Source organism: Antechinus flavipes, chromosome 3 (genome assembly GCF_016432865.1).
Source record: "Antechinus flavipes isolate AdamAnt ecotype Samford, QLD, Australia chromosome 3, AdamAnt_v2, whole genome shotgun sequence".
Taxonomy (NCBI): Eukaryota; Metazoa; Chordata; class Mammalia; order Dasyuromorphia; family Dasyuridae; genus Antechinus; species Antechinus flavipes.
In genome coordinates, this window is record NC_067400.1 from 17,440,559 (window position 1) to 17,466,880 (window position 26,322).

The window sequence follows — 26,322 nt, forward strand, 5'->3', positions numbered from 1 at the left end:
TCTCTGAAACCCTCTTGGAGGCCTACAAATTCAAAATCCATTTCTATTTCAAATACGGTAAATATCTAAAAATATAATCCACACGAATAAAAACTCTTTGGGCAGATCCTCAATCATTTGTATTAGCATAAAGATACAGAGAACAAAAGTTTGAGAACCACTGATATAGTCCAACTCCATCATTGTACAGATGAAGGAGCTGGGGTGAAATGAGGTGTTTAGCTTGTGACCATAGTTCCTGCTTCAAGAACTTTTCAGTCTAATAGAGAGATAAAAGCTTAGCACATGAAGAGTTAAACGAGAGAACTGTATTTATGGAGCAATAATTAGAAAAATGTAAGGGATGTTATGAATTTCTATATGAGCAGCATAAATAATGAGTGCAAAGAGATCAGAGGACAGAGAGATCACCGTCTGCTGATGGGGTGTAGGAATGCTTTATGGGAAAGGGACAACCCAAGAAGACATCTTTCCACTCATTCTTTAATTCAGTAAACATTTATTGCCTACAGTATATAATTAATCACTGGCAATCCGATGCCTCCTACTTAATCATATTGTAGTCTTGCCGTAGCTCTTTGGTCTCATCTCCCTTGACCTTGGTTCTTAGTGGGCTAAGATTCATAGGTATCAGGGATGACTAGAAGAAAATGAGTGTTTAAAAGACTGGGTTTTTCAGTGTAAGGGAGCAGCTTGGGATGAGAAGTTTCTCAAATGGATTCTAGGGAGCCCTCTTCTTCCTATTCAATTTTGGGTCCAGCTCATGGTTCATCTATATTGTCTGAGATATTTGATGGAGGCAACAGAAGTAAGGAATACCTGATGGACAGTTCAGGAGCTACCCCTACCCAGGGAACTTGAGAAGGAGATTGGGTAGATTTTTTTTTCTGGCAATTGGGATGAATTGGTCACACAGCTAGGAAGCATTAAGTGTCTGAGACCAGATTTGAACTCAAATCCTTCTGACTTCAGGGCTGGTGCTCTATCCACTGTACCACCCAGCTGCCCCAATTGGATAGATTCTTGGTGAGACATTTATGAAAGAATAAACAAGAATTTCACAAGAGTAGGATGTCAATGGATTGTAATTGACAACAAAGAATAAAAAAATTGATACATTAAAATCCTGAAGTACAAAATGATGGGCAGTGGTGGCTACTGGGAGAAATACAAATAAGGGACATGGACTTCCTTTGTAAGGGACCCATAACTAGTAACTGATATTTTTACAGTATGTTTTAAGATTGATAAAATAATTTGTGCACATTGCCTCATGGGAACCTTACAATAACCCTGTCTACTAGGTAAAGAAGATGCTATTATCTTTTCCATTTTGAAGGTGAAAAAGCTTAAAATCAGAAGATGTAAATGACTTTTACATCAGTCTCTTGCAAAACCATAGAGCACTGGGCAAGGAGACAGAAAGACCTGAATTAAGGTCTGTCAGTCACTCCACCACAGTGGCCTGGTCACCATCACATATACATCCAACTTCTACTAGAAAGATGGCTTCACAGCCAGAAAAATCTGGGTTCAGGTCCGAACCCTGACACATGCTGGCAGTAAGATCCTGGACATGTAACTTAACTTAGTGTTTTAGGCAATATTCTAAGAATCTAAGTTGTAACGAGACTTGCCAGCCATCGTGAATAAAGGGAATTTCTTCATGTGAAAACTCCCTAAAGCAATGAACTTGCCAGTCCAACAATAATAATAATAAGCAAATAAAGGCAATATTGATGGTAGACCTAGTCAGTAGACTAGGACCTGCAAACACTAAATGATTTTACTCAGTTAGCTTTTTTTAAGTTTTGTTTAGAAGATGTCAGCTTTGCCAAGAGTCAATTAGTCAGTAAATATGTATTAAGCATCTACTGTGTATCAGGTACTTGGAGGAGCTAGGATTACTATGGTAGTTTATAGTCTTGGAGTGCTGACGGAGTCTTGGAGAAGTCAAGTGATTTATGTTTCCTGTCACATCACTGCCAGCCCTACCCAGTGTGGTGGAGGGGAAGAAGAATTGATTTTAAGTCAGAGGACCTGGGTTTGAGTTCTGTCTTTGACTCTCCCTGTGAAAGTTGTTATTTCAGCACCATGGACTTAAGTTTCCTTAAATGTAAAAGGAAGATATTGATATAGAGAAATCAAACCATGTTTTATTAAGTGCTGTTTATTTATTAAGTGTGCTCTGAAGTATTTGAGATAGGATTTGAAGTCAGGTCTTCCTGAATTCAAGTCAAGAGTTGTATGCCCTGCTGCCTCTCAGACATAGTTGTATATGATCCACTATTGATTCACCAGAGGGGAAAAGGGGTTATAACCCTCACTTTAATGGGTTGTACATCCATTAATTCTTGTTCTTGTATTTTTCAGAGGTGGGGTAGGGGTGGGTATTTAAGAATTCAGTTTATCCAAACAGCACTTATTAAATGTCTACTGTATTCAGAGGGCATTGTGAGAGGCTGTGGGGATCAGAAGACAAAATGAAAAGAATTTCTGCCCTCGATAAGCTTCTAACCCATTGGAAGGAGAAGAATGGACAGATAGGTAAATATAAATTATAAACAGTCAAGTGCAAAGTAATTTTAGTTTTGATTGAAGCTCGACAGTCCAAGAGAAACAGGATTAAGGAGAGGATTCCAAGTAAGGGGGGGGGGGAGCCTGTGCAAAAGCCTGGAGAAAGATAGAAGGGGAAGGGAATAACCATTTATATTTATGCTGCTACATGCCAGCCGCTGTATTAAGCACTTCAGAACATCTGAGTTTAAAGACCGGTTTTGATACAATCTGAGTCATCTCACCTCCCTGAGCCTCAGTTTCCTCATCTGGAAAATGAGATTAAACAAAATCAGTCAATCAATAAGCATTTATTACTGCCTAATATGTACTGGGCTCTGAGATTACCCAGCCAAAAGTGAAAATCCCTCCTTTTGAGAATTTTATAATATATTGAGGGAAGATAATGTATGTGTGCATATCTAGGTATATACAAAGAGATACAAGATAATTTCAGGGAAAGGACCAGATGGCCTACGGCCCTTACCAATTCCGGATCTTTGCTCCTCTGCCAAAGATCTCTTCCTGCCCTAAATCCTAGATTTCTATGTATTCAAAGGGAAGAAAGACTATGAGCTAAAGTAAGTGTCACACTTAAAAGGAGTATTCGGAAACAGCTTGAGGTGAGACAATGTCTCAAGAGGGAACTGAGGTTAAAGGTGCATCCTCAGAGCTGGGACTTTTATCACAGTTAGAGAAGAAGAAAAAAATAAGATGAGCTCAAAAAGAGAAAAGAAGGAGGGAGACATTGGTATTCTTATTTCCAGAGTAGCTGAGTGTAGGTGATTTTTTTTTCTCTTTAAAGCATCCTCCATGCTCTGTCATGTAATCCCTAGGCTCAGAACCTTTGAGGGATCCCATGTTATCTACCAAGATAAAAACCAGACTCTCCGGGCATTCAAGATCCTCCTCAGTCTGCTTCTTCCTCCTTAGCTAGTCTTATCACATGATTCCCTCTTTGCTGTTTTGCCTGAAGAAGGAGAATGGATTGCTATTTGATTGCTATATTTGAAAGGTATGCAGAAGATGAATTCAATATTTCTGCTGGACCCTAGAGAAGGGAAGGAGGAATGAGTGGAAGATGAATGGACACACCGTTAGGTGTCAGAGAAGGACATATATTCATGTGTATTTGTGTTTGTGTGGGTGACGTTTCAGAAACAGAATGAATTGTCAGATGGTAGCAATTTCCCCATCAATAGAAATGTTCAAGGAAAGGCTTGTTGGGCATGTTGTAGAGAGGATCTCTTTGAGGTCCAAGATGAATCAGGCTATGTCTAAGGTCCTCCGCAACTTGAAGATCCTAAAATCTATTTATCTCTATCTCTATCTATCTATCTATCTATTTACCTAGATTATATTTCAGTCAGACTGGAATCTTTGGCAGTCTCTAAGCAGATGTGCTTTCCCAACATCAAACTTTTGTGTTATTCCTTCCACCTCAAATTCTCTCTGGAAATCTGGAAATTTCCTTTGGAAATCCATTATCCTCTTTCTGCCTCCATCTTTCATCTCTCCCTGTTGACATTCTTCTGCTAAGTCAAATGCCTTGTTCCTTACAAAGCTTTTCCCCATATCCCTATAGTGGTAAGCCAGTTCTCCCTCTTACCTTTTTTTTTTTTTTGAACAGTTATCCAAGCAATCCATAAGAATTAATTTAGTAAGTGCCTTCTTGAGAGACTAGGAAACTCAGTGGGTGCTATATGCTTCTCTAATTCCTCCTCCCCCTTGACTTATACTTTTCCTTTCCTTCTGCTAAACCTTAACTCTGGATTTCTCTTTCCACCTGCCTCTTCACTCTTACTTACAAACAGCTGAGTGAGTTCTGAACAAATCGCATAATCATGTTCACTGGATATATATAGCAAAGTCAAGTTATCACATCTCATCTCTAACAATGCATCCTCCTAAATGAATCCCTTTGGTTGGTTGGTTGGTTGTCATACTTAAAAGGGACCAAAATGACACCACTATTTTATAGTCAAATTAACAGTGTTTAATTGTGGCTGATCAAATTGATATGAGCTTGGAATGCTCCACCACAGTCAGACACAAATAGTCCCTGTGAACATTTGGGGGAGCTTCTCTAATTTTATGCATCTTGTCTTTCTTTGGGGCTAATTCAATTCTGTTTTGCTCACAGAGTATAGTCCCTTCTCTGATGAGGGTACGCCATGCTGGGCGATCCTGTGCCAGCGTCTCCCATGTCATATGATCAATTCTATGGTTCTTAAGAGAGACTTTGAGAGTTTCCTTGTATCACTTTTTCTGACCATCTTGTGAGCACTTGCTCTGTGTGAAGTCTCCATGAAATAGTCTTTTTGGCAAGCGTACATTTGGCGTTTGAGCAATGTGGCCAGCCCAACAGAGTTGTGCTCTCAGCAGTAGAGTTGGAATGCATCTCCTTCCTCACGGGGGTTTTGCAAACTTTCTATTTTCTTTTCAATCACCATAAACTTCCCCTCTCCCCTTAGCTAAGGATGGCGCCTCTTATTTTATTGAGAAAATTGAGGCTACTCAACATGAACGCTTTTTTCTCATTTTCTTCATATTATGAAATCATTTATCTCTTCTCTTTCTCACCCTGAGTCTCTGACAAAGAGCTGGCCCTCCTCCTTGCAATTGCTGACTCCTTTACATACACACTAGATTCTATCTTTTTCTGTATTCTCCAGCAGATTGCTCCCTCAATCATTCCCTCTTTCAAACCTTCAACCTCTGCCCATCAACCAATTCCTTTCCTATTGCCTTCAAATATGACTTTATCTCTCCCTTCCCAATTGTTTTCTTATGTAAAAAGAGAACTAGAAAAAAATACACACATATTAACCTTTGAGCTGTACAGATGGCATGGCACAGGTGTTTCAAACAATTTTAATGATTAAACTAAATTAATTTTAAAAGAAGAAAAACCAATTTGGAAGAATAGACATGTTGAGTATGATCCACTGGGCTAAGGGTATAAAATAGGAAGCAAAAATAATTTCAAATCTCCCGTCCTTTAAATAACATATTGAGTAGATTTTTAAATCATCCCCTGAAGTTAACCTCTTTCTTTTCTCCATTTCTCAATTTAACTCCATGAATAAAGCTGTCTATACTAATTATCTATACTTCTCATCCAACATTTACATCTCTCTCTTTTTTAAGCTGGCTTCCCATCTTATCTCTAATGATTACCACAAAAATTACCAATGATCTCTTAATTACCAAATCTATTGGTCTTTTCTCAGTCTTTAATCTTGACCACCAGCTACATTTTATATTCTCCTCTTCCTAGATTTTCTTTCATCTCTGACTTTTTGCGATCCTACTTTCTTATGACTTTTCATTTGACCTCTTCCGGGTTTCTTCATCCACATCATGACTTCTAAGTGAAGGGTCTATTCCCTAAGGGTCTGGCACAACTCTTCTTACCTTTTCCTTCCATGCTCTCATTCTTAGTACTCACTTTACCGGGTTGCTCTGAGGATCAAATGAGATATCCTTCCTTCCTTCCTTCCCTTCCCTCCCTTCCCTCCCTTCCTTCCTTCCTTCCTTCCTTCCCTTCCTTCCCTCCCTTCTCTTCCCTTCCTTTCCTTCCTTCCCTTCCTTCCCTTCCTTCCCTTCCTTCCCTTCCTTCCCTCCCTTCTCTTCCTTCCTTCCCTTCCATCCCTTCCCTCCCTCCCTTCGCTTCCTTCCCTCCCTTCTCTTCCTTCCTTCCCTTCCTTCCTTCCTCCCTCCTTCCTTCTCTTCCTCCCTCCTTCCTTCCCTTCTTTCCCTTCTCTCCCTCCCTTCCCTTCCTTCCCTCCCTTCCTTCCCTTCCTTCCTTCCCTCCCTTCCCTCCCTTCTCTTCCCTCCTTCCTTCCCTTCCTTCCTTCCTTCCCTCCCTTCCCTCCCTTCCCTCCCTTCTCTTCCCTCCTTCCCTCCCTTCCCTTCCTTCCCTCTCTTCCCTCCCTTCCCTTCCTTCCCTTCCTTCCCTTCCTTCCCTCTCTTCTCTTCCCTTACTTCCCTCCCTTCCCTTCCCTTCCCTTCCTTCCTTCCCTTCCTTCCCTTCCTCTCTCCCTCCTTCCTTCCTTCCTTTTTTCCCCTCCCTCTCTCCCTCCTTCCTTCTCTTCCTTCCTTCCTTCCTCCCACATAACAAAGAGCTCTCAAATCTCACTTCTTGGGATATTTGCCAAATTGCTTAATGTCCACTGTGTCCTTAAGTCTTATCTTATCAATGGAATCTTAAACAGACTCCTTGTAGGGCTATCCATCAAGTAATTTACATGAATAGTTCCTTAACAAACAATCAGTCCCCTTATCATTGTTCCTGCTGGGATTCTCATCAGTCTATAACCCAGTGTTAGTTTGCAAGGGACTCATTAGGATGCCCTTTGTTTCCTGTTCTCTACCTCATCTTTTGCCTAGTCTGGGCATTATTATTATAACAACTTGGGTCTTGCTTCTTGAATGACACACAAGCATATTTTTTTCTTCTTAGAGACAAATGTCTGGGTGAGAGCCCACACAGCCAGCTTCTGATTAGTTGTGCTTTTCAGTATGGAAATAAAAGAAAGAATTTTTAGCAAGTCACCTCCTCGAGCTACCCTTGACAGAAAGATAATAATGACATTTTTAAGAAAAAGGGAGCAAATGGTCTGGCTGTGATAATATATGAAGCTAGTGAGGCAAGCTAGAATGCTCAGGGAAATTGACTACCCAAAGTATCGCACCTCACTTTACCAATTAAAGAAATGCATTTTGCACCTAGTAGACTGAAATGTGCAGAAATTTGGGACCAATGACTCTACCTTAGATAGATAAAATGTGTGATCTTTGAAAACTGTCATTGAAGCTTTTAGGGAGAAGGCTATTGAATAATTTTAAAGACATTTTTGTTATGTGATAATGCACTTGACTGAAATTCTTTCCACATAATATCAAGAACTCCCATGAATCAACAAGCCTTTCTTAAGTACTTCTGTGTGCCAGACACCATACTGGGTAATACAGAGAAAAGGTGAAAGCAGCCTTTTTCCTCAAAGAGCTTACATTTTAAAGAGTGAGACACATATATGGAAATTAGTGCACACACAATAATTACAGAGCAGTTGGAAGGTCACTTTAGAGTACAAAACTATAGCAGCTGAGGGTGATGGTAGCATAGGATAGAGCAAAAGCCCCAAAAGACTTCCTGCAAGATGTGAGACTTAAAGAAAGGTAGGTAAAGGGCAAAAGATAAACTCAGCATTTTGATAAATGGATCGTCACAGGTTAGCACCTATCAAATAGCACCATTGTGAGGTCATATGCTACATTTGGAAACCATTTAGCAAGGTTCCTGGGACATGATAAGCATATCATAAGTATATATTCTCTTATCCAACATAAGCCCATACATATACATTTCTTGGTCTGGAAAGGACCCCAGCTTCCTTTAGGACATTCCAGTAGGGCACAACCAGGTCCTTCAAAGCTGGAGAGACTTCCTGTGTCTTCTAGAAAGTGAATATGCTTCAGTCCAGCTAAATTCAGGCCATTGCCTGTGGCTGACCATAAGATGTTTATTATTTTTGGCCACAGCAATCCATAAAGACCATCTGATGAGAAGTGGTGAGCTGTGACTATGGGATGATTCACAGAATTTCCTGCCTTCAGTGTCTTGCTGCACTAATACATCCTCTAACTCTAAAAAATGATTTTTTTAGTCTAGATCTGACCATGGCCCAACACAATAAAGACCAATAACTTCCCATATCCCTCTAATCTCCTTAGTTTTTTAAAGTTCTTAATTATCTGGCTTTTACATTTAATTCCAACCTTATTATATATTACCCCTTTAGCTTCTACCAAATTGGCCATCTTACATATGACTCTTTCTCTCTTTCCTTATTTTGTGCTTTTGCACTGACCATCCTCCATAAATGGAAGGCACTCCCCTCTCATCTCCTGACCCCGGCATTCTACAAATGACTTAACTGAGGCCCAGGGATGTGAGATGACTTTCCCAAAATCACACAGCCAATTTATCCCTTGATGACAGGACATAGGCCACCTAGAGTCACGTGGCCCCATGGGAGAAATCATTAAATATTCCTCATCTTAATAAAGCTAGAGAAGAAAGAAATATAAGGTTTTAATTATCACTTGAAACTTAATATAACACTTTCCTTTTCTTATATAGCTTAAACTTGTTGGGATAGGAAAAATGGGACAGGAGAATGAAAGAAGAGGAATCTAGGAGTTTTGAGGCTTAGGTATTTTTACAGTTGGGGGCAAGGGATGGAGACATTTACTATTTAATTTTTTCTTGAAGCAAGATAGAGAGAGGCTCCAATAAAATAGCCTGAAGAAAGAGAATTCTTCTGGAAGGTATTTTTTTCCCTTAGTTTGAGTAGGTACACTTAAACCAACTATGGCTTGAGTTAAGATGGGAAAGAAGGCAGTTGTGTTGCTTCTGGAATTGTTCTTCTAGTCTTCCAGATCCTCAAAACAAAAAAAAAAAACACTTAAATGATATGCAAAGAACAAGAACAAACTAATGGTAGGCTTGAAGAAAAACTACATGCTATCAATGAAGGGGCAGTCTTAAATGAATTGAAAGAGGTTCCTCATCCTATTGGCTTCAGGATGAAGAAGTTTTTTTAAGCTACAATCATTATCTAAGATGGCGTGTTAAGATATAGAGGAGTTGTTAGAGTAGTGTTGGTGGAGAGAGCTCTCACTGAAATCACAAATCTTTCAAGTATTGAACTATTAATTCTTCATTTAAAAATTATAATCTGACCCCTTTTAAGGACATTCCCTACATGTATTTCTATTTCACTTTCAAGTTTGAAATCTTACTACTAATGTAAAGTGAACATGGCTTATTACTTCATTACTTTTGTAAGGAAAAAGGCCTTTCTAAAGAGGAAGAGTTCCTTTTATGTAAATGGCTTTTCTAGAGAAATTTTTACAGCTTGTTCATTTCCTCTTATTTAAAAATTTTCTTTGACTGCAAGAAAGGAGAAAAAGAAAAAAATATATAGCATAGATTTTCCTGTTTTTTTTTTCATTCATCTAAATTCAGCAACATGCCCCTTTAAGAGTTAGACATATTCCTTTTATTCTCACTGTGTCAAACTTGAGATGGAAGGCGCGATAGAGTGTTTAGAAAGAGAGAGCTAAGAATGGGTGCACTGGGGAAGAATAAATCTGCAATTCAGTTAAATTTCTGTTCATTTGCTTCTTCCGGGATTTGAATTCAGTGATTTTGTGTAAATATGGAAGGGAAATTTGACATTGGGAGGGAAATAACAATTGAGTTGCTAGCCTCAGAAAATCAATTTGAGAATGAGAGAAGAGAAGGCATGTGAATTAAGGAAGGAGACAGAAAAACAAATGGAGTTATAGCCACAAAGGCATTTTTCCCCACATGTCAAAATGTCTCGTATCATAAGCCCTCCACTGAGAGGGAGGTTTCCAGGGCTAAGGGACACTTGTTAAAAGATAGGATTTTAAATGATCACGTGGCTGCTGTCCGAGGTTCTGGAGGAAGGTGCCTGAAGGTGATTGCATCTGAGTGGTTTTCTACAGGGAGTCACTGAAATCATTATAAATCCTGACAGCTTCCTTGAAGTTGAAACAACCTGCGGAAACCTTTGAAGTCCCATGACTCTAAGAGGCTGTAGAGATCCCAAATTGGTACTCATTTAAGGCCTTCCCTATTGCTTGGCTATATTCCTGATGGATCTAGGAGGAAATGGGGACATCATGCTGTAATAGTTAATACTCTGGTTTTGAAGTCTGTGATCATGGATAAGTCACAAAATCATAAAATCTCAGAAACTACCCAATATTACAGCCTCCTCAAGTATCTCATTTCACGTTTGCTGAAAGTCTTCTAGAAAAGGGGAAACAACCTCCAGAAGGAATCCATCCCACTTAGAGACAAACCTAACTATTTGGATCAATTGAAACTTAAATCCTCTTCTTTGTTACTTCAATCCATGGCTTCCATTTATAGAAGCAAGCCAAGAAACATTTATGAAGCATTTACAATGTGCCAGCCATTGTACTAAACCAAACATATCTAATTCTTCATAAAGCATTATTGACCTTACAACTTTCCCTCACCTTACCATTCAGAGCCTAAGTTTTCTAATGTGGTAATAAAAGTAATTCTTACTTTACCTACCTCAAGGATAGTTTAGGATATGGTTTGCAAAACTTAAAGTGCTATAGAAATATAAAATATTGTTATTATCATTATTGCCACTTATTTTTGCTGGAATTTATCATTATCAATATGCTTTCTCATGCATTTCTTTCACCAGGAAACTGAAGACTGTAGAATATATGGTATATTTTCCTTATTTTTCTCCATTGAAGTGAAGGGATACAAAAGAGAAAAATTAATTTTGGAAGTGAATAGCTGACTAGAAAGTGGTGTCTAGAAATGAGATTTGGATTTGTGCACCGCAGCTTATAAATATAGTTGACAGATTTCTGGCCATAGATGAAATGAACCTAAAATGGGCTGATAAGAATGTATATGCCAGGTTTTTGCTCGTTTTGTTTTGTTTTACAAATCTAATCAAAGGGACTTTAATTAAAAAATGACTAAGGGTAGAGAATATTGCCTGTATACAGCCTATCCATAATAGATATTACAGATAGTGGTCACATAAAAGGAAGAAGAATAGCTATTTTGACACCTAGAAATTTATAGGAGATGATGTACAACCAAGGAGATGAGAATAAAATTTATGGTCTCAAGTTTCTACATATAAGTGTCCAAAGTTTAGGCAAGCAAAAGAAAACATTCATAACTCAAGGGAGAGAAACTTAATTGACTCCATATGCATCATTGAGATTTGATGAAATAAAACTCAGAATTCAAATATGACTCTGGATAGGTATATTTCATTAAAAACAATTCAAAATGGTGGGGATTGGCATATTAAAAAGATATCCTTTTGTGTAGAAATGAAGGGACCAAAAAAGAGGAAGGATGATGGACGATATTTGGGTGAAGCTGAAAAATCAATTGATTTTGTAGTCAGATGAGAAAAACACTCAAGAAAAGAGAAGAGTTTGAAGAACAGCACACAAGCCTATCACTGAGCCATGATGTGGGACTTTAATTATGTAGCTATTTTCTAGAGCTTTCTAGGATCAAAGAGATCATCTACTTGTTTATTGGCTTGTCTGAGATATAATTTCATTCTTCAAAAAAGTAAGAGAAAATTCTCTTCTGGATTTTAATCTCATTAATAGGGAAGAACTGATTTCTGGGATAGAAATGATGGGAAACTTGAGGTGAAGTGATCATTTGATCCTAGAGTTTATAATGGGGGAGAAAAATCTTGGGATAGTCTGATATACACCCTCAATTTGGGAAAAAACAGATTTTGAAGCATTTGGAGGAAAGATAAATAGGAACTAATGGAATGTAATACTTCAGAGAAGTCAATCCAGGGAGATAGGAGACCATTAAGAAGGAAATTCTGAGAAAATAAAGATAAAACAGTTCCATTGGGGAGGCAAAATTGGATTTGGCAGAGGACACTAAAATGAATAACCAGGGGAGTTACCAAATAGGGTTGATTTTAAAATGAAATTATCTATCTATCTATCTACGTATCTATCTATATTTATAGATAGATAAATATAGATATAGATGTGTGTATAACTGTATATTTACATATATTGGGAGAAGGAGGAGGATCACCACTTGGGAACACCTCTGCTTGATGAGGTAGGATGATAAAAACTGGAAAACTGCTTCAGTCTTATTTGTATTTTCTCTGAAAAGAATGGCTCTGGAAATGACATAAAAATGCCCAACAATGAGTTGATAGTCAAGATAAGTAAGGAGCTTCCATATTTGAATCCCCAATTTACCTGGGCCAGATGAACAAAATTATTAAATCTTAAAAGAACTGGCAGATGTACTTTCTAAGCCATTTTCTGAGAGTTTTAAATGATGAAAATGAGAGAGAAACTACCAATTCGGGGAAAGGAAAAAGTTATCTTGATTGACAATAATGAGAAGAGATCAGAATTAGTCAATTGTAGTTCAATAGGCTTAACTGCTTTTCCCAAGAGAGTACTGGAGGAGATCAGTAATGGGATGATTAGCAAACATTGAGAAAGAGACATACATAAAACTACAAGGAGCCAGGATGGCTTCGTCATAAACATGTCATGAACTTCTTTTCTTTTTTGAGAGGATTACTATAGTAGTATATGAAAAGAATATTAGGAAGAATGAAGGGAACTATAGCCATATAATTTTCTTATATTTAGCAAATATTTTGATAAAATATCTCATAGTCTTCTTGTAGAGAAAATGGAGACATTTGGGCTAAATTATAATATGATCAAATGAATTCAGAATGGTCAGATATTTTGGTTCAGAGTTTTGTAAATGGCAGGTCTCCCGTAGAGTACCCCAGGGATCTATGCTTGGCCCTGCAATGTTTAACATTTTTATCAATGTCTTGGATAAAGGCATATATATTGTATCCAATTTGCAACAAGTTAGGTAGGATAAGTAACACAGTGGATGATACTAAGAATACAAAAAGATATTAGTAGGGTAACATAATAACACAAAACTCATTACTGATAAATAGAAAGTTTTGCACATGAGTAAAAAAAAATCAACTTCATGGGTATAAAATAGGAAAAGTATGATTGGATAGTTTTTTCCCCTATAAAAATGGAGATTTTAGTGTTCCTGAGTATGATCCAACATTATGGAGATCAAAAAGGGTTAATGCAATCTTGAACTATGTAGCTTTGGGGAATAGGGACTGAGTAGTTACTCTGTACTCTGTTTCTGTCAGACCTTATTGGGAATATCATGTGCAGTTGTGAGCACTACAGATTAGAAAAGACATCAATAAGATGGAGGGAAAATGGAAAACAACAAGGATAGTAAAGGACTTTGAGTCTTTGACGTACATGAGCATTACTTAAAGGAATAAGGCACATTTAACTTGGAGAAGAGAAAACTTGATTTGGGCCATGCTAATAGTCTACAAGTAGTTGAAAGACTACAGCAAGTGGAGTTGGAGTTAGACTTAATAGCAAGCCAGTTTGATTTCAATAGAGTGCATTAATAGAATTAATGAGAAACCCAAAGAGCTGGAGTGAAGCTTTAAAGGCCAAGAAAAAGATTTTGGACTTGAATGACTGTCAATAACTAGAAAATACTCAGGGCATCTAAAATAAAGCAGCAAAAGAGAGGGACATCCCAGACTATTTCAAAGTTTATTTCATTGGAGAAAAAGAGATATGCTGGTTGATATTGGCAACAAGTTTTAACATGCAGTTTTTGCTGGTTGCATTGTATTCTTGGGATACGACATGGATTTTTGCTAGATAGATTGTATTCTTGGGACACATACTTCCCCAGAGGCCTCAAATAATAAATTTTTGGAAATTGGAAAAGTGCTTTGGCAACTCTGCAATTAAAAGTATTCTTTATTTTACAGATCAAAGGATTCAAAAAGTATCAGTTCAAATAAACACTAAATGGAAGTTTGTGCATCAGGAATAGAGAAGGGAAAGAGGGTGCTTACATGTGCTGGATTTGCCTTTATTTGCTAATTGGAGGGAAAGGTGAACAAGGGCCATTTAAGCACATACATTAGATTGATTTCAGTTAATACCAGACAGATGCTAAAGTCAGGAGGCTTAATGAGATAGCACAAGGCTGTTAGGTTTATGTCTTTGAGTTAACAGGGTAAAAAAAAAAAAAAACTCTAAATGATCCAGGTTGAAGTAATGGGATGCTTTGTGAATCATTCAAATAAGACTTTGGGTGGGGTTTAGTTGACTTCATGAACAGAGAAGATGACACATTTGACCTTGAGAATGCACATTGCCTCAGATATCAGGAAAGCCCGCTGTAAATTCTGTTCTAATGAATTTGTAATTATCATAAATTATTAGTTCAACAGAAAATTGTGCCTAATTGATTTCCAAGGTCTATTAAGGCTTGTAACTACCTTCATTGATATTTTTGAGATATGGGAACCTAGCGCTTGAGACTATTAATTCCTTATAAAATGCCATGCTTCCTTTCCTTGAGCTTCAATTCCTAAATATATGGGACCCTCCTAAATTTGGGTATCAGGTGGTGTTTGACAATATTGTAATTGCCTCTTTAAATATAATGCATTATAGATGATATGTGTCTTCCTATTCCAGCACCTTATGAATTACTACATATAGTGTTATGGGCTCAGTAGTTATCCAATCAACGTTTACTATGATGAACAAAGTTTTGAGTTTTCTGGCAATTAGTTTTGGAGTAATAAAAAGGTATTACACCAGAATACTGTATACATTGTCAGAAGTGGTCTTCATATGGCATGTTTTTTTCTGTTTTTCTTTCTTAGAAGAGAAGGTAGTTTTGAGGAGTTTTGCCTGCCATTTATTGCCTGTGTGTTCTTGGGCAAATCACTCTGGATGCCAATGTCTCCATCTAAAAACGTATGAGTTGGATTAGATGGCCTCTGTGGTTTAATGCATATCTAAATCTATGATCCTAGGATGTTATTATTTCTCTCCTCTCCTATGAAAAGTGGCACACAATGGGGACAGAATGGTACATACATAGCTTAGTCAATACATCACATTATGCGTTTCTTTTGTTTTGCCATTTTCCTTTGACGTAGAGGTAGGTTTGATTAGGAGTAGAGTGGGTCATATTCAACAACTTACATTAAAAAAAAAACAAACAAACATATATTTTTAAACTATCATGCATAGCTCAGACATTCCTAAAAGTATCAAAAGTAAGTCAACATGCAGCCCATAAGGACTCAGTTCTGTTTAAAGCTGACCCCATTAACCTAGATGATATCTTTCAACCTTATTAGATCTAAAAACTGAGATCCTGTGATCATAGATTTGTAGTGGAGTGAAGAGAGAACTTGGAGTTAGAAATGTTTGTCTTCAAATTCATCTTCAGATATTACCTTTGTCACCTTGGGCAAATCATTCAAAATACATCAGACTCAATTTCTTTATCTGTAAAGCTAGACTGACAGTTCTCAGATTGTTGGTGTTTGACATTGTTGAAATTAGCATGCTCCCTCAAGAGCTTTTGCTTGTGTAGGTTATATGTATTAATATTTTGAATATTAGCAACATCTTAATATTATTATGAAAATAGTTTTGACTGCAAACTCCCTGAAAGACTCTCCCATGATCCCATGGGTCACACTTTGAGAACTTCAAAATTTATTACTAAATTCTTTCAAGTGCTACACTCTAGAGCACCCTAGGACATGGTATGCTATCATCTTTTCTCTATTTATTTTTTCTTTTAATTTCAGAAAATTTTACTTCCTCCTCTATATTCTCTCAATCTATATTTTCTCAATTATGCATCTATGCTTTATGAAATTTCAATTTATCCAAATACCATTTGAAACTACTGACACATATTTAATATGACTGCAGCTACACATTTATAGGGCTTATTAAAGTTTTAAAGGCATATTTCTCATTTAATTCATTCACATGTTTTAAAAATATCACCAATCAATCTAATAGCCAACATGTATTGGTAGTGTGCTTTATGCATTTGAGCCATAACTACTTAGTATTACTCTGTGTACAGAGATAGAGAGACAGGAAGAGAGAAGAGAGAGAAGAGACAGAGACAGAGAGGAAGAAGAAGAGGAGGAGGAGGCAGAATAGAAGGAAAAGGAAGAGGAGGAAAAAAAGGGAATGAGAGGAAGGGGAGGAGGAGGGAGAGAAGCAGCAGCAATGGGTAGAGTAAAAGGTTATGATCCCTACCAACTTCCAAGAAGTTTTATCTCAACCCACAAAAAACAGATTGATGTGGTCAATGGAAGAGTAAGGAAATCTTAGACTGAGACTCATTTTTTATGAAACTATGTTCTAAAGTTGGAAGTGGAATTTTAATTTCAGACAACAGCTAATTGTCGAGTTTAGCTGGGATTTAGGGGACATGCAGAGAGTAGTAAGATGATGTTGGGACCATAGGACAAGGCTAGTGTATATAGGGCCTTAAATACTAGGCTGATTTGAATGAATTGAAGAGAGGAAGAAACCTAAGGTGAGTCTACCAAGAAATGGTGCAGGTAATAGACAGGAGTCATATTCACATGATAGTTCTAAGTCCTATTGCAAGGCACTCACTGACAGAAGCTTTCAGTTGTCTAGATTGAATAACTTAGAGACCTATGCCTTGGTTCTTGATCTGAATCTATTTTCATTTTGTGTCTGGTTAAACAAATCCAGATATTAGCCTTGTCCTTATGAGAGTAAGAGAATGGTATCTTATCTGTTCTATAAAAATTCCTTGCTTGGAAGGCAAGAAGAAAAGAAATGATGATATTGAAACAACTCTGATCACCCCATCATTATTTCTATATAGTGAAATGATTTCTATGCTTGAGACAAAGTAGCAAAAACCAAAGATGATTCTATGGAGATAGCGAATAAGAATTCACATCCTGGTGTAGTCACATAGGGATTTTGTCCTGTACCTTGAAGAATGAGTGTGCTGGAAAGAGATGAGAACACCTTCTAAAGTCAACTGTCACCCCCTCACGTGTCTTATTTACCCATAACTTAGTTGGAGGAAGCCTTTAAATGAGTTGCTGATACACTATTAGATTTTCCCACCAAAGAAAATCATGTTCAGTTGCAACATAATTTGCTCTATGAAATTTACAGATCTGTCATCCATAAAAATATTAATGAATAAAACATAAACAAAACTTATAGTCTCCCTGAAAAATGATGGTAAAAGAAAAAAGGGATTTGGATTTGGATTTTTTGCTTCAGAGAGGGGGAAAATGAATCTTGTATTTTTTATTCTCAATGCCTTTTTTTGGCAAGGGGAGGGTTATATGAGATGACTATTAATGTCCAAATTCACAGCAGGGGAGAAGGGAAATGGCAGTAAATTTGAAAGTACATTTACATTATAGCAAGGTTTATAGAGGCATTGTAATTCACACAGTTATTCCAACAGAAGTTTGGATTCTCTCCAATTTAATTTTCTGAAGTTCGAGTTTGCAGCTGGGTCACTTGTAGTCTAATCTGTGAAATGTATCTCTTAAGGCTGTGGATTGGAAGCCCGACATCCCAGCTGTCACCCAAGGACCATCATTTATAGCCGTTGGGGTCTGAGGGCAAAACATCAGAATCACTTTATGTGGACATAGCAACACAGCCAGCGCCATAAATTTTGTTGCAAAGAGAAATAATCAATACTTCATGTTTAATGATGCAAAGTAAAAATTAGTATAGATTTTCACATCTTCTGCTTTCCCAAATTATACAAACATTAGTAATCCCTTTTGTAATGCTTTTATTACACTTTCATTAAAAATACCAAAAAAATACCCAATGATATATAATTGAATGATTTCACAGTCAAATAATGTCAAAACCAATTTTTTAGCTTTTTAAAAAGACTTGCCCAGAAGTTACGATAAAATTATTCTAAATATACACTATAATTTATGTAGGGGGTGTGGGTTTTGTTACCCAGAGATATTAATGAAGTAAATCGCAGATTATTTCTGTTTTAAATGACCACACATAATTCTGGGATATGCAGGTAAGAAAATGGTCAGAGTGCTAAGTCCTAGGGTTAGAAGGTTAGCTTTCAGACATGCATGCATGGTAGAGGAAAGCAATTTTGAGGGAGTTCCAGCTTTCAAATCTGTCCAAAGAACACATCCTGTGAGATTGGAAGGTGGATATTCGAAGAGGAAAGCCAAGGAGGCAGGTTGATTGCTGGACAGCTCCAATGGCTGCCTAAGTGGCTGGAAGTGATAAGTTTTCTAACTAGTATTTCAATATTTATGTAAGAGGAAAACCTACAGGGACAGGAGCAGGAAGACCAATCTGGCAAACCAAAGGGTGAAATTCTGCGTTCACAATCCTGCCAACCATTTACTGCCTGTGTATCTTGGAATGACAGACAGGTCTAAGGACACCGGAAAACATTGGGTGCTGGTAGTAAATCTGTTACTGTTGATCTATGGTGCTTTAGAAAAATTACACAGTGGTTGTTTTGTCATAGTTCTGGATAAATCCTAAATTTTCACAGCACAAATTTATTTGTGAAGGACGGATAGAAAATAAGTGTGAACTTCTGTCTTTGTTGCACTTGAATAATTCAAGATCAGGTTCACAGAGTGGCTTAACCTAAATTCAAAGAAGGCAGAGTTATACAGAGGAATACAATGAGGAGGATTCACCATAGTACACTGAGATGAGAATAGGATCACAGATCAGGAGCTGGAAGGAAGGAAATAAGTGTGTATCGAGTGCCTATCATCTCAGGTACTTTCTGAGCTCTTTAGAATATTATCTCATTTGGGACTCAGTGACTGAGCTCAGAAAAGCTGTGAGTCTGGGATCACAGCTCACCAGCAACGATGGTAACAGCAGAAGCATCTTCCAAATCTCTCCCCTTTTGTGATTGCCTTAGAGGATCCTTGCCTCCTGCCATCATGCCATTCTCCAGTAGCCACTGCCCCTCACCCAATGACCACATGGCTAAGGTGCTGATGCCAGAACTCTATGAAAAATTCTGAGATGAAGCTGCCCTCAGAGATTTTATCCTAGATGGTGTCATCCACACTGGTGTGGAAAACCCAGGGCATCCATTCATCATGACTGTGGGCTAAGTGATTGGAGATGAAAAGAGCTAGTTTGATCCTATCATTGAGGAACCACATGGAGACTACAAGCCTTCGAATGTGAATAAGACTGATCTTAACCTTGTCAATCTTCAGGGTGGTGATGACCTGGATCCTATGTGTTGAGTTCTCAGGTTTGAACTAGTGAGAGCATTCAAAGGTTCTACTTGTCCCCATCTTGTAGCTGGGTGAGCACCGTGCCAGAGAGAAGCTCCCTTTGGAAGCACTGGCCAGCCTAAAAGGTACACTGAATGGGAAATGCTATGTTTTGAAGAACATAACTGAACAGCAACAATAGCAGCTGATTGATGACCACCTCCTCTTCAACAAGTCTGCATTTCTACTCCTTTTGGCATCTGGAATGGTCCAATTCTGGGCCCTTGGCACAATAACAAGATCTTTCTGGTGTGAATCAGCGAGGAAGATCACCTGAGAATTATCTCTATGCAGAAGAAAAGTAGCATGAAGGTGCTCACACATTTCTTCATGGGACTCACCCAAATTGAAAACCCTAGTAAGATCAAGGGCTACAAGATCTGTGGAACCCCCGATTGGGTTACATCCTGACTCTCTTACAATTTAGGCTCAAACTTATGAGCAAGTGTTTATATCAAACTTCTCCAACTGGGCCACCATGACAACTACTGTGAAGTGTTAAAGAAGCTGAGGCTCCAGAAAAGGGGGATCCAACAGTTGTGGGTGGTGCCTTTGACATCTGCAGTCCTGAACAATTAGGCTTCTCAGAGGTGGAGCTGGTGCAAATGGTGATACATGGTGTGAAATTGTTCATTGAAATGGAGAAGCATTAGGAGCAGGGCCAACCCATCGATGACTTTTTGCCAGCCCTTCAATGACTTTTTTCCAGCCCAGAAATGAGCAGTTGGCCCCCTGTGTTCTGTGCTTCCTAATTTATTGGATGAATGAATAACCACCAACCTTCCCACCTGTGGCTCCCTGGGAGACTTTGGATGCAACCCACCTAATCATGTTGTAGAGAAGTCTTCCTTCCTTCCTTTGACATTAGAGATTTTTTTAATGGCTGAAATGTTGCTGAATGCTGAAATGACAAATTATTCTTCTGGTCTGAAAAAATATCATCTCATTTGATTCTCACAACAACTCTGGGAAATAAGTTCTATTATTATCCCCACTTTATAGCTGAGGCAGTATGGAGTTAAGAGGCTTGCCCTAGGGTCACACCGATCTTCCTGAGTATAGGACCAGCCCTCTATCACAATGAACTGTTTAGCTGGCTGAGGCTCTGGAAGGGACCTCATTGGCCATCGAATCCAATTGTCCTTTTACAGATGGTGGCTTATCCAGGGACATCTAAGTAATAAATGTCAGAGAAAGGCTTTGATGCTGCGTTGTCTATAAATGGGCTGAAGAGGTGACTCTATACAAGCCTACGAAATCAATAAGTACCAAACTTCCTGCCTCCTTATAAGATATCAATTTAATGTAAAAAAAGAAAACAGAAGCAGAGGATGATGACTGCAGGTGGGAAACAGGGGACACCTGAAGACTAGAAGAGGAGTTTTGAAATTTCTTTTACATTTGTGGGGCTTTTTTGTTCTTCTGAAGAGAAATGGAATTGAGGGAAATGGTGGAAAGAACAAATAAAGGCAGAAATTGTTCATATCAAATTCTACAAAACTAAAATTTTGGAAGCTGTGAAGTATCATTCAAGACAGCATGGTGCAACATATGATAGGTCAGCCTTGAAGAGTGAAAGGCCTGCATCCAAGTCCGCCTCTGAAACACACTGGCTCTGTGACTAGAGGCAAGGCAGGCAATTTCCCAGCCACCCAAGTAACTCTCTCAAATGAAGAGGAGGAGACGAATAGCCAATCTGCAGCAGTGGAGGGAGTTTTCTGATCTGGATATCCCCAAATCTATGCAATTCTGGTCCTAGATCAAAGGCAGTTCAGTGTACAGAAGGAAGGGCCTAATGAATAAAACGCCTCTCTGCCAACTCTGCCTCTATATCTGTCTTCATCTCCTTGTCTTTGTCTCTTTCTCTGTCTCACTATCTCTCTTGTTCACACACTCCACACTCACCCAGTCAGTCTCTGTCTCTCTCTCTCTGTGTCTCTCTCTCTCTGTGTCTCTGTCTCTCTCTCTCTCTCTCTCTCTCTCTCTCTCTCCTCTCTCTCTCTCTCTCTCTCTCTCTCTCTCTCTCTCTCTCTCTCTCTCTCTCTCTCTCTCTCTCTCTCTCTCTCTCTGTCTCTCTGTCTCTCTGTCTCTCAAAAAAAAAACCCTCTGCCAATTGTATTGTGGTACTTCCATATAGTTAGCTTAAATTGCCAAATGCTGAAATCAATCCTCCAAATTGTCAGTTGAGCAGCTGTTCAGAATGTTCTGGGTAGTCATTGACCTTCTGTTCAATAGGATTTCATAGAATGTAGAAAGTTGTTCCTTTAATTCATGGTAGGCCTTCTCCCCCAGCTCCCTGCAATGAAAGGATTGTCAGAAAGGGCAGCTGGCACGTTCTTGTGAAGGGAAAAATGTTTCCTGTAACACTCTGTATCCAGAGGAAAGGAAATAAGAAAGTGACAGTGAGAATGCATTCTAAGAGGGGAAAACTTTGAATACTTCCACTTCCTTGTTTCTTGCCTAATTATTAATAGATGAGAAGCATGAGCCAATCAATCCAGACCCTTCCTTGCCCCTGTCCTTCAGCTGCATGTTAGAGAAAACATTTACGCTATACCATTGTTTGTGCTCAAAATAATATCCAAGTTCACCAGGTATGTTTTTTTAAAGCACTCTATGTGAAGTCCTTAAATAAGCCATAAAGAAAGGGGCATAACAAGGGTTTGTAGAAAGAAGAGGACTACATTTCTTAATAAAATTGAGTAGCAAGGTGCTCGATCCAACATGTAATTCTGTAATAGAGCATTTAGGTCAGGTTTTAAGCTTTCTTTGTGTAACATTGAGATATATTTAGTTCCAATAAGATTGTAACGATTGTAGAGAGCAAGATATGGTACGGGAGCCTCCTTCATATTCTTACTTGAATCCCTTTGTTCTTCTGTGTTTTAAGTGAGAATATGATGTGATGGATGTAGGACTAGATTTGGAAACTTGAATCAACATTATGGACATCCACAGCGCATTTCTTTTCCCCCCTTTTTATAAAGCATATTTTTTTCTTTTTGAAATACATGCAGAGATAGTTTTCAACATTAACCCTTGCAAAACCTTATATTCTATTTTTTCTCCCTCCCCACCTCTTTCTCCTAGATAACAAGTAATCCAATAATATGTTAAACATGGGCAATTCTTCTATATATATTTCCACAATTATCATGCTACACAAGAAAAAAGCAGATCAGAAAGGGAAATAATGAGAAAGAAAATAAAATGCAAGTGAACAACAACATAAAGAGTGAGGATGTTATGTTGTCATCCACATTCAGTTCCCACAGTTCTCATTCTAGGTGCAGATGGCTCTCTCCATCATAAGACCATTGGAACTAGCCCGAATCTCCTTACTATTGAAAACTGTCATGTCCTATCAGAATTGATCATCATATAAACTTGTTGCTGTTTACCATGTTCTCTTGGTTCTATTCACTTCACGTAGCATCAGTTCATGTAAATCTTTTCGGGTCTCTTTGAAATCAACTTGCTGATCGTTTTTTATAAAACAATAATATTCCATAACATCCATGTACCATAATTTATCCAGTCATTCTCCAGATGATGGTCATCCACTCAGTTTCCCGTTCCTAGCCACTATAAAAAGGGCTGCTTTTTGCACATTTTTGCAAACTTTTTTATGATCTCTTTGGGATACAAGTTCAGTAGAGACACTGCTAGATCAAAGAGTATCCAAAGTTTGATAAAATTTTGAGCATAGTTCCATATTGTTCTCCAGAATGGTTGGATCAGTTCACAACTCCACCAACAAAGTATTAGCATCCCAGTTCCCACCCCAACATTCATCATTATTTTTTCCTGTTATCTTAGTGAACCTGAAAGGTGTATAGTGGTACTTCAGAGTTGTCTTAATTTGCATTTCTCTGATCAATAGTGATTTTTCCCACAATAAACATTTATTAAGTACCTATAACATGCCAGGAAATGTTCTAAGGGCTGGGGAAAAGAGTCTCTGTCTTCAAAGTATTTACAATCTAAATGAGGAGACCACACACAAAAGGAGGCAAGAAAACATGGCAGGGAGACCCCAATGTGGGGAGTCATCATTTACTGAAGGGTTGAAAGCAGGTAAGACATCCTATGAAAAATAAGGCACTGGAAGAAATTTGGTACTCCATGCTCTAGTCCTCTAGAGGGGAGAGGAAACTGAAGTACATGGAGTCCATCAAGGCTTGAACCAACAGCATGATGGTGAGTTTAGAACTGATGAGCTTATCCTGAAAGGGGCATCTTGTTTTAAGGAGTTGGAACCAGACAGGACCACAGATGGAAAGGGCTGTGTGGAGATAAATGATAGTACCCACCTCACAGAATTGTGAGAGATTATTGTTAGGTGTTATTAAATGAGATAACATATGAAAAATTCTCTATTAACCTTAAAGCATCCTATAAATGGCAAACTATTATCTGAGTGATGAAACTTATTAACAAGTGACAAAGAGATAATAGACATAATGTAACGTGACAGTTCATTCATCAGGCTCAGTCTTACTTTCCCACTCATGTGTACAAGCATGAGTCTTTGAAGCACAAGAGTAGAGAAACTTAGGGTCTGAAACATATGATTGTTGTCCTTCCTACCCTTGGTCTCTTTAAGGAATAGCCCGTTGTGTGTCTCACCCCCTGAGTGGGACTCTTGCTACTCTGAGTCTATCCACTTTCTCAATGAACCCGCTTCTCTGCTATTCTTCAGTGAGTGAGGCGGTGGTAAGCTGCTTTAGTCCACCACCGCCTTACGCCTGAGATCTGCGGAGCTTCCCAGATATGCTGCCTTAGTTGAGCACTGTGCCAATATTATACTCTTTCAATGAAAAGTGGATCTTTTAAGCTTGAGATTTGCAAAGCTGTTTAGGACACTTCTCTGAGCTTTTACAGGCTTTACTCTCTCAAGCCAGAGTAATATTGACAGCTTCTGAGAGGTTTTCTCTATCTTAAGCTAGACAGAACACTCTGGTACAAGGCAGGTTTTATCCAGTCAGCTCTTGAAACAGCAGCAGACACTGACGTGTCCAGTCAGCTTCCAGCATCAGAACTTTCCTTCAATCAGATCAGCTCCCCAAAATCAACTGCAGAGCTTGTTTGACTCTACTTAGTTTGTCCCAGATGGGCTCCACTCTATCTCTAGTCTCCATTCGATTTCTCTTGCTGTGACCTCTTAACTCTGAGGGCTTCTTAGCTTAGCTTTTATCTTTCAATTCCCCTGTTTTTCTGTTCTGTCTTCTGGCTCAAATCAGAACATTTTCTGTCTGTGTCTCTTCTCAAACATATATAAGGTACTAGTTTTCTCTCAGATCCTCTTAAAACTTTCTCTGTTTCTCCTCAAATTGTTTTTTCTTCTTCTTACACAAATGTTCTCCTCTTTTGCCCCTTTCAACAAATTAAATCTCCACATAAGAAAAGTGGTAATACTTTACACATATCTGTAGTCTGGTTGGTTTTGCTAAAAAGACCTTTTAAAAAAATATTCTTTAGTAACACTGTTAATCCCACAGGGGTGGTCATAATGGACAAATGCATGTGGATGTTTTCATGAACTATCCTTATTACTAGGAAACACTCAAAATCTATAGGAAGGAAAGTAAATTATGTTAAACTAGGGAATTTATTTTTCTTTTTAGGATAAAATAATTTAATTTAACTGTATCAATATCTCTTGTTTTACACTTTCAATTTCCAAATATGTCAGTCCTTTCTCTTTCCTTTATCCAGAAGGCTGTTCCTTGTAACAAAAACAACAAATGAAAGAAAGCCCCCAAAATAAGGCAATACAGCAAATTAACTAGCACATCAATGGAGTCCTACAGTGTATGCATTATTTCATGCCCAAAGCCCCCATCTTCTCCAATGGAAGGGAGAAAGAGCATTTATTCTTAATTGAACAGTAAAAATTGTATTGCTTATTTGAACTTATCTCAAACATCGTTTTCATCACTGAAAAGATCTACTATTTTGGTGTTCTGAGCAATAATTTTTTCTAAATTATCTTATTTCCCCATGCCGTATATCTATTTATGTCTCCTGAAGAAAGCAGTATGAGATTTTTAAACTTTTCAATACTATTGTATTTTTCTAATTACATACAAAGATAATTTTCAGCATTCATTTTTGTAATCCAAAGTTTCTTTTTGTAATCCAAATTTTTCTCTCCCTCCCATTCCTTTACTCTTCCCATGACAATAAGCAATCTGATATGATATCTATCTACACATACACACACACACACATACACACACATACACACACACAGACATACAATCATTTTAAACTCAACAACATTATTCAAGTTGTGAAAGAAAAATCAGAACAAAATGAAAAAATCACAAGAAAGAAAAAATAGGCAACAACAACAAAAAGGTGAAAATAGTCTGCTTTAATCAGCATTCAGTATCCATAGTTCTCTCGTTGGCTAGCATGATATTTTTGATAGAGTGTTTGGCAATGGATTTAAAGAGATGTGGGTTTAAATTCCTCCTCAGATAATTATTAGTTGTGTGACCTTGGGGAAGCCATTTAAACTATATGCCTCAAGCAGTATTCTGGTACTTACATCGTAGACAATTTGTGATTGACATTTGTACAGGAAATTTTCATCCCTCCAGGTTCCTGCTGATGAGGTTAGAAATCTTTCACATATAGAAGTTTTTGGTTGTTGCCTATGAGCAGATGAGTATGGTCATTAAGATGTATAATCAAGCCACATTTTCTTTTTACAGGAAGAACTGAAAAGATTGCAGCCAACAATAGAACAAGTTAGTGATGGAAAATACGTACTTGAAAAGTAAGTATTTAAAAGTACTTGATTGCTAAAATGCCATAAAATACCGCTTCAGTTATGAAACGTTCATGTTTTATAATGATAGGGAAAGGTAAAAATATGTACAGAAAATGAAAGGGTTGGCTCAGGTGATTTGGGATATTTCTTTTGGTTCTAAGGATATAGGAATCC

The 26,322-nt window shown here is 38.0% G+C and overlaps 1 protein-coding gene and 1 pseudogene across 1 annotated transcript in view; both read left to right on the forward strand.

Annotated features, from left to right (window-relative positions):
• Positions 1-26,322, forward strand: part of SCHIP1 (schwannomin interacting protein 1) — a 781,396-nt gene that overhangs the window by 128,512 nt on the left and 626,562 nt on the right. The window contains 1 exon segment of the mRNA XM_051983093.1: positions 26,090-26,154. Coding sequence (XP_051839053.1) covers positions 26,090-26,154 — 65 coding nt within the window.
• LOC127557821 (creatine kinase B-type-like) lies at positions 19,023-20,065 on the forward strand (annotated as a pseudogene).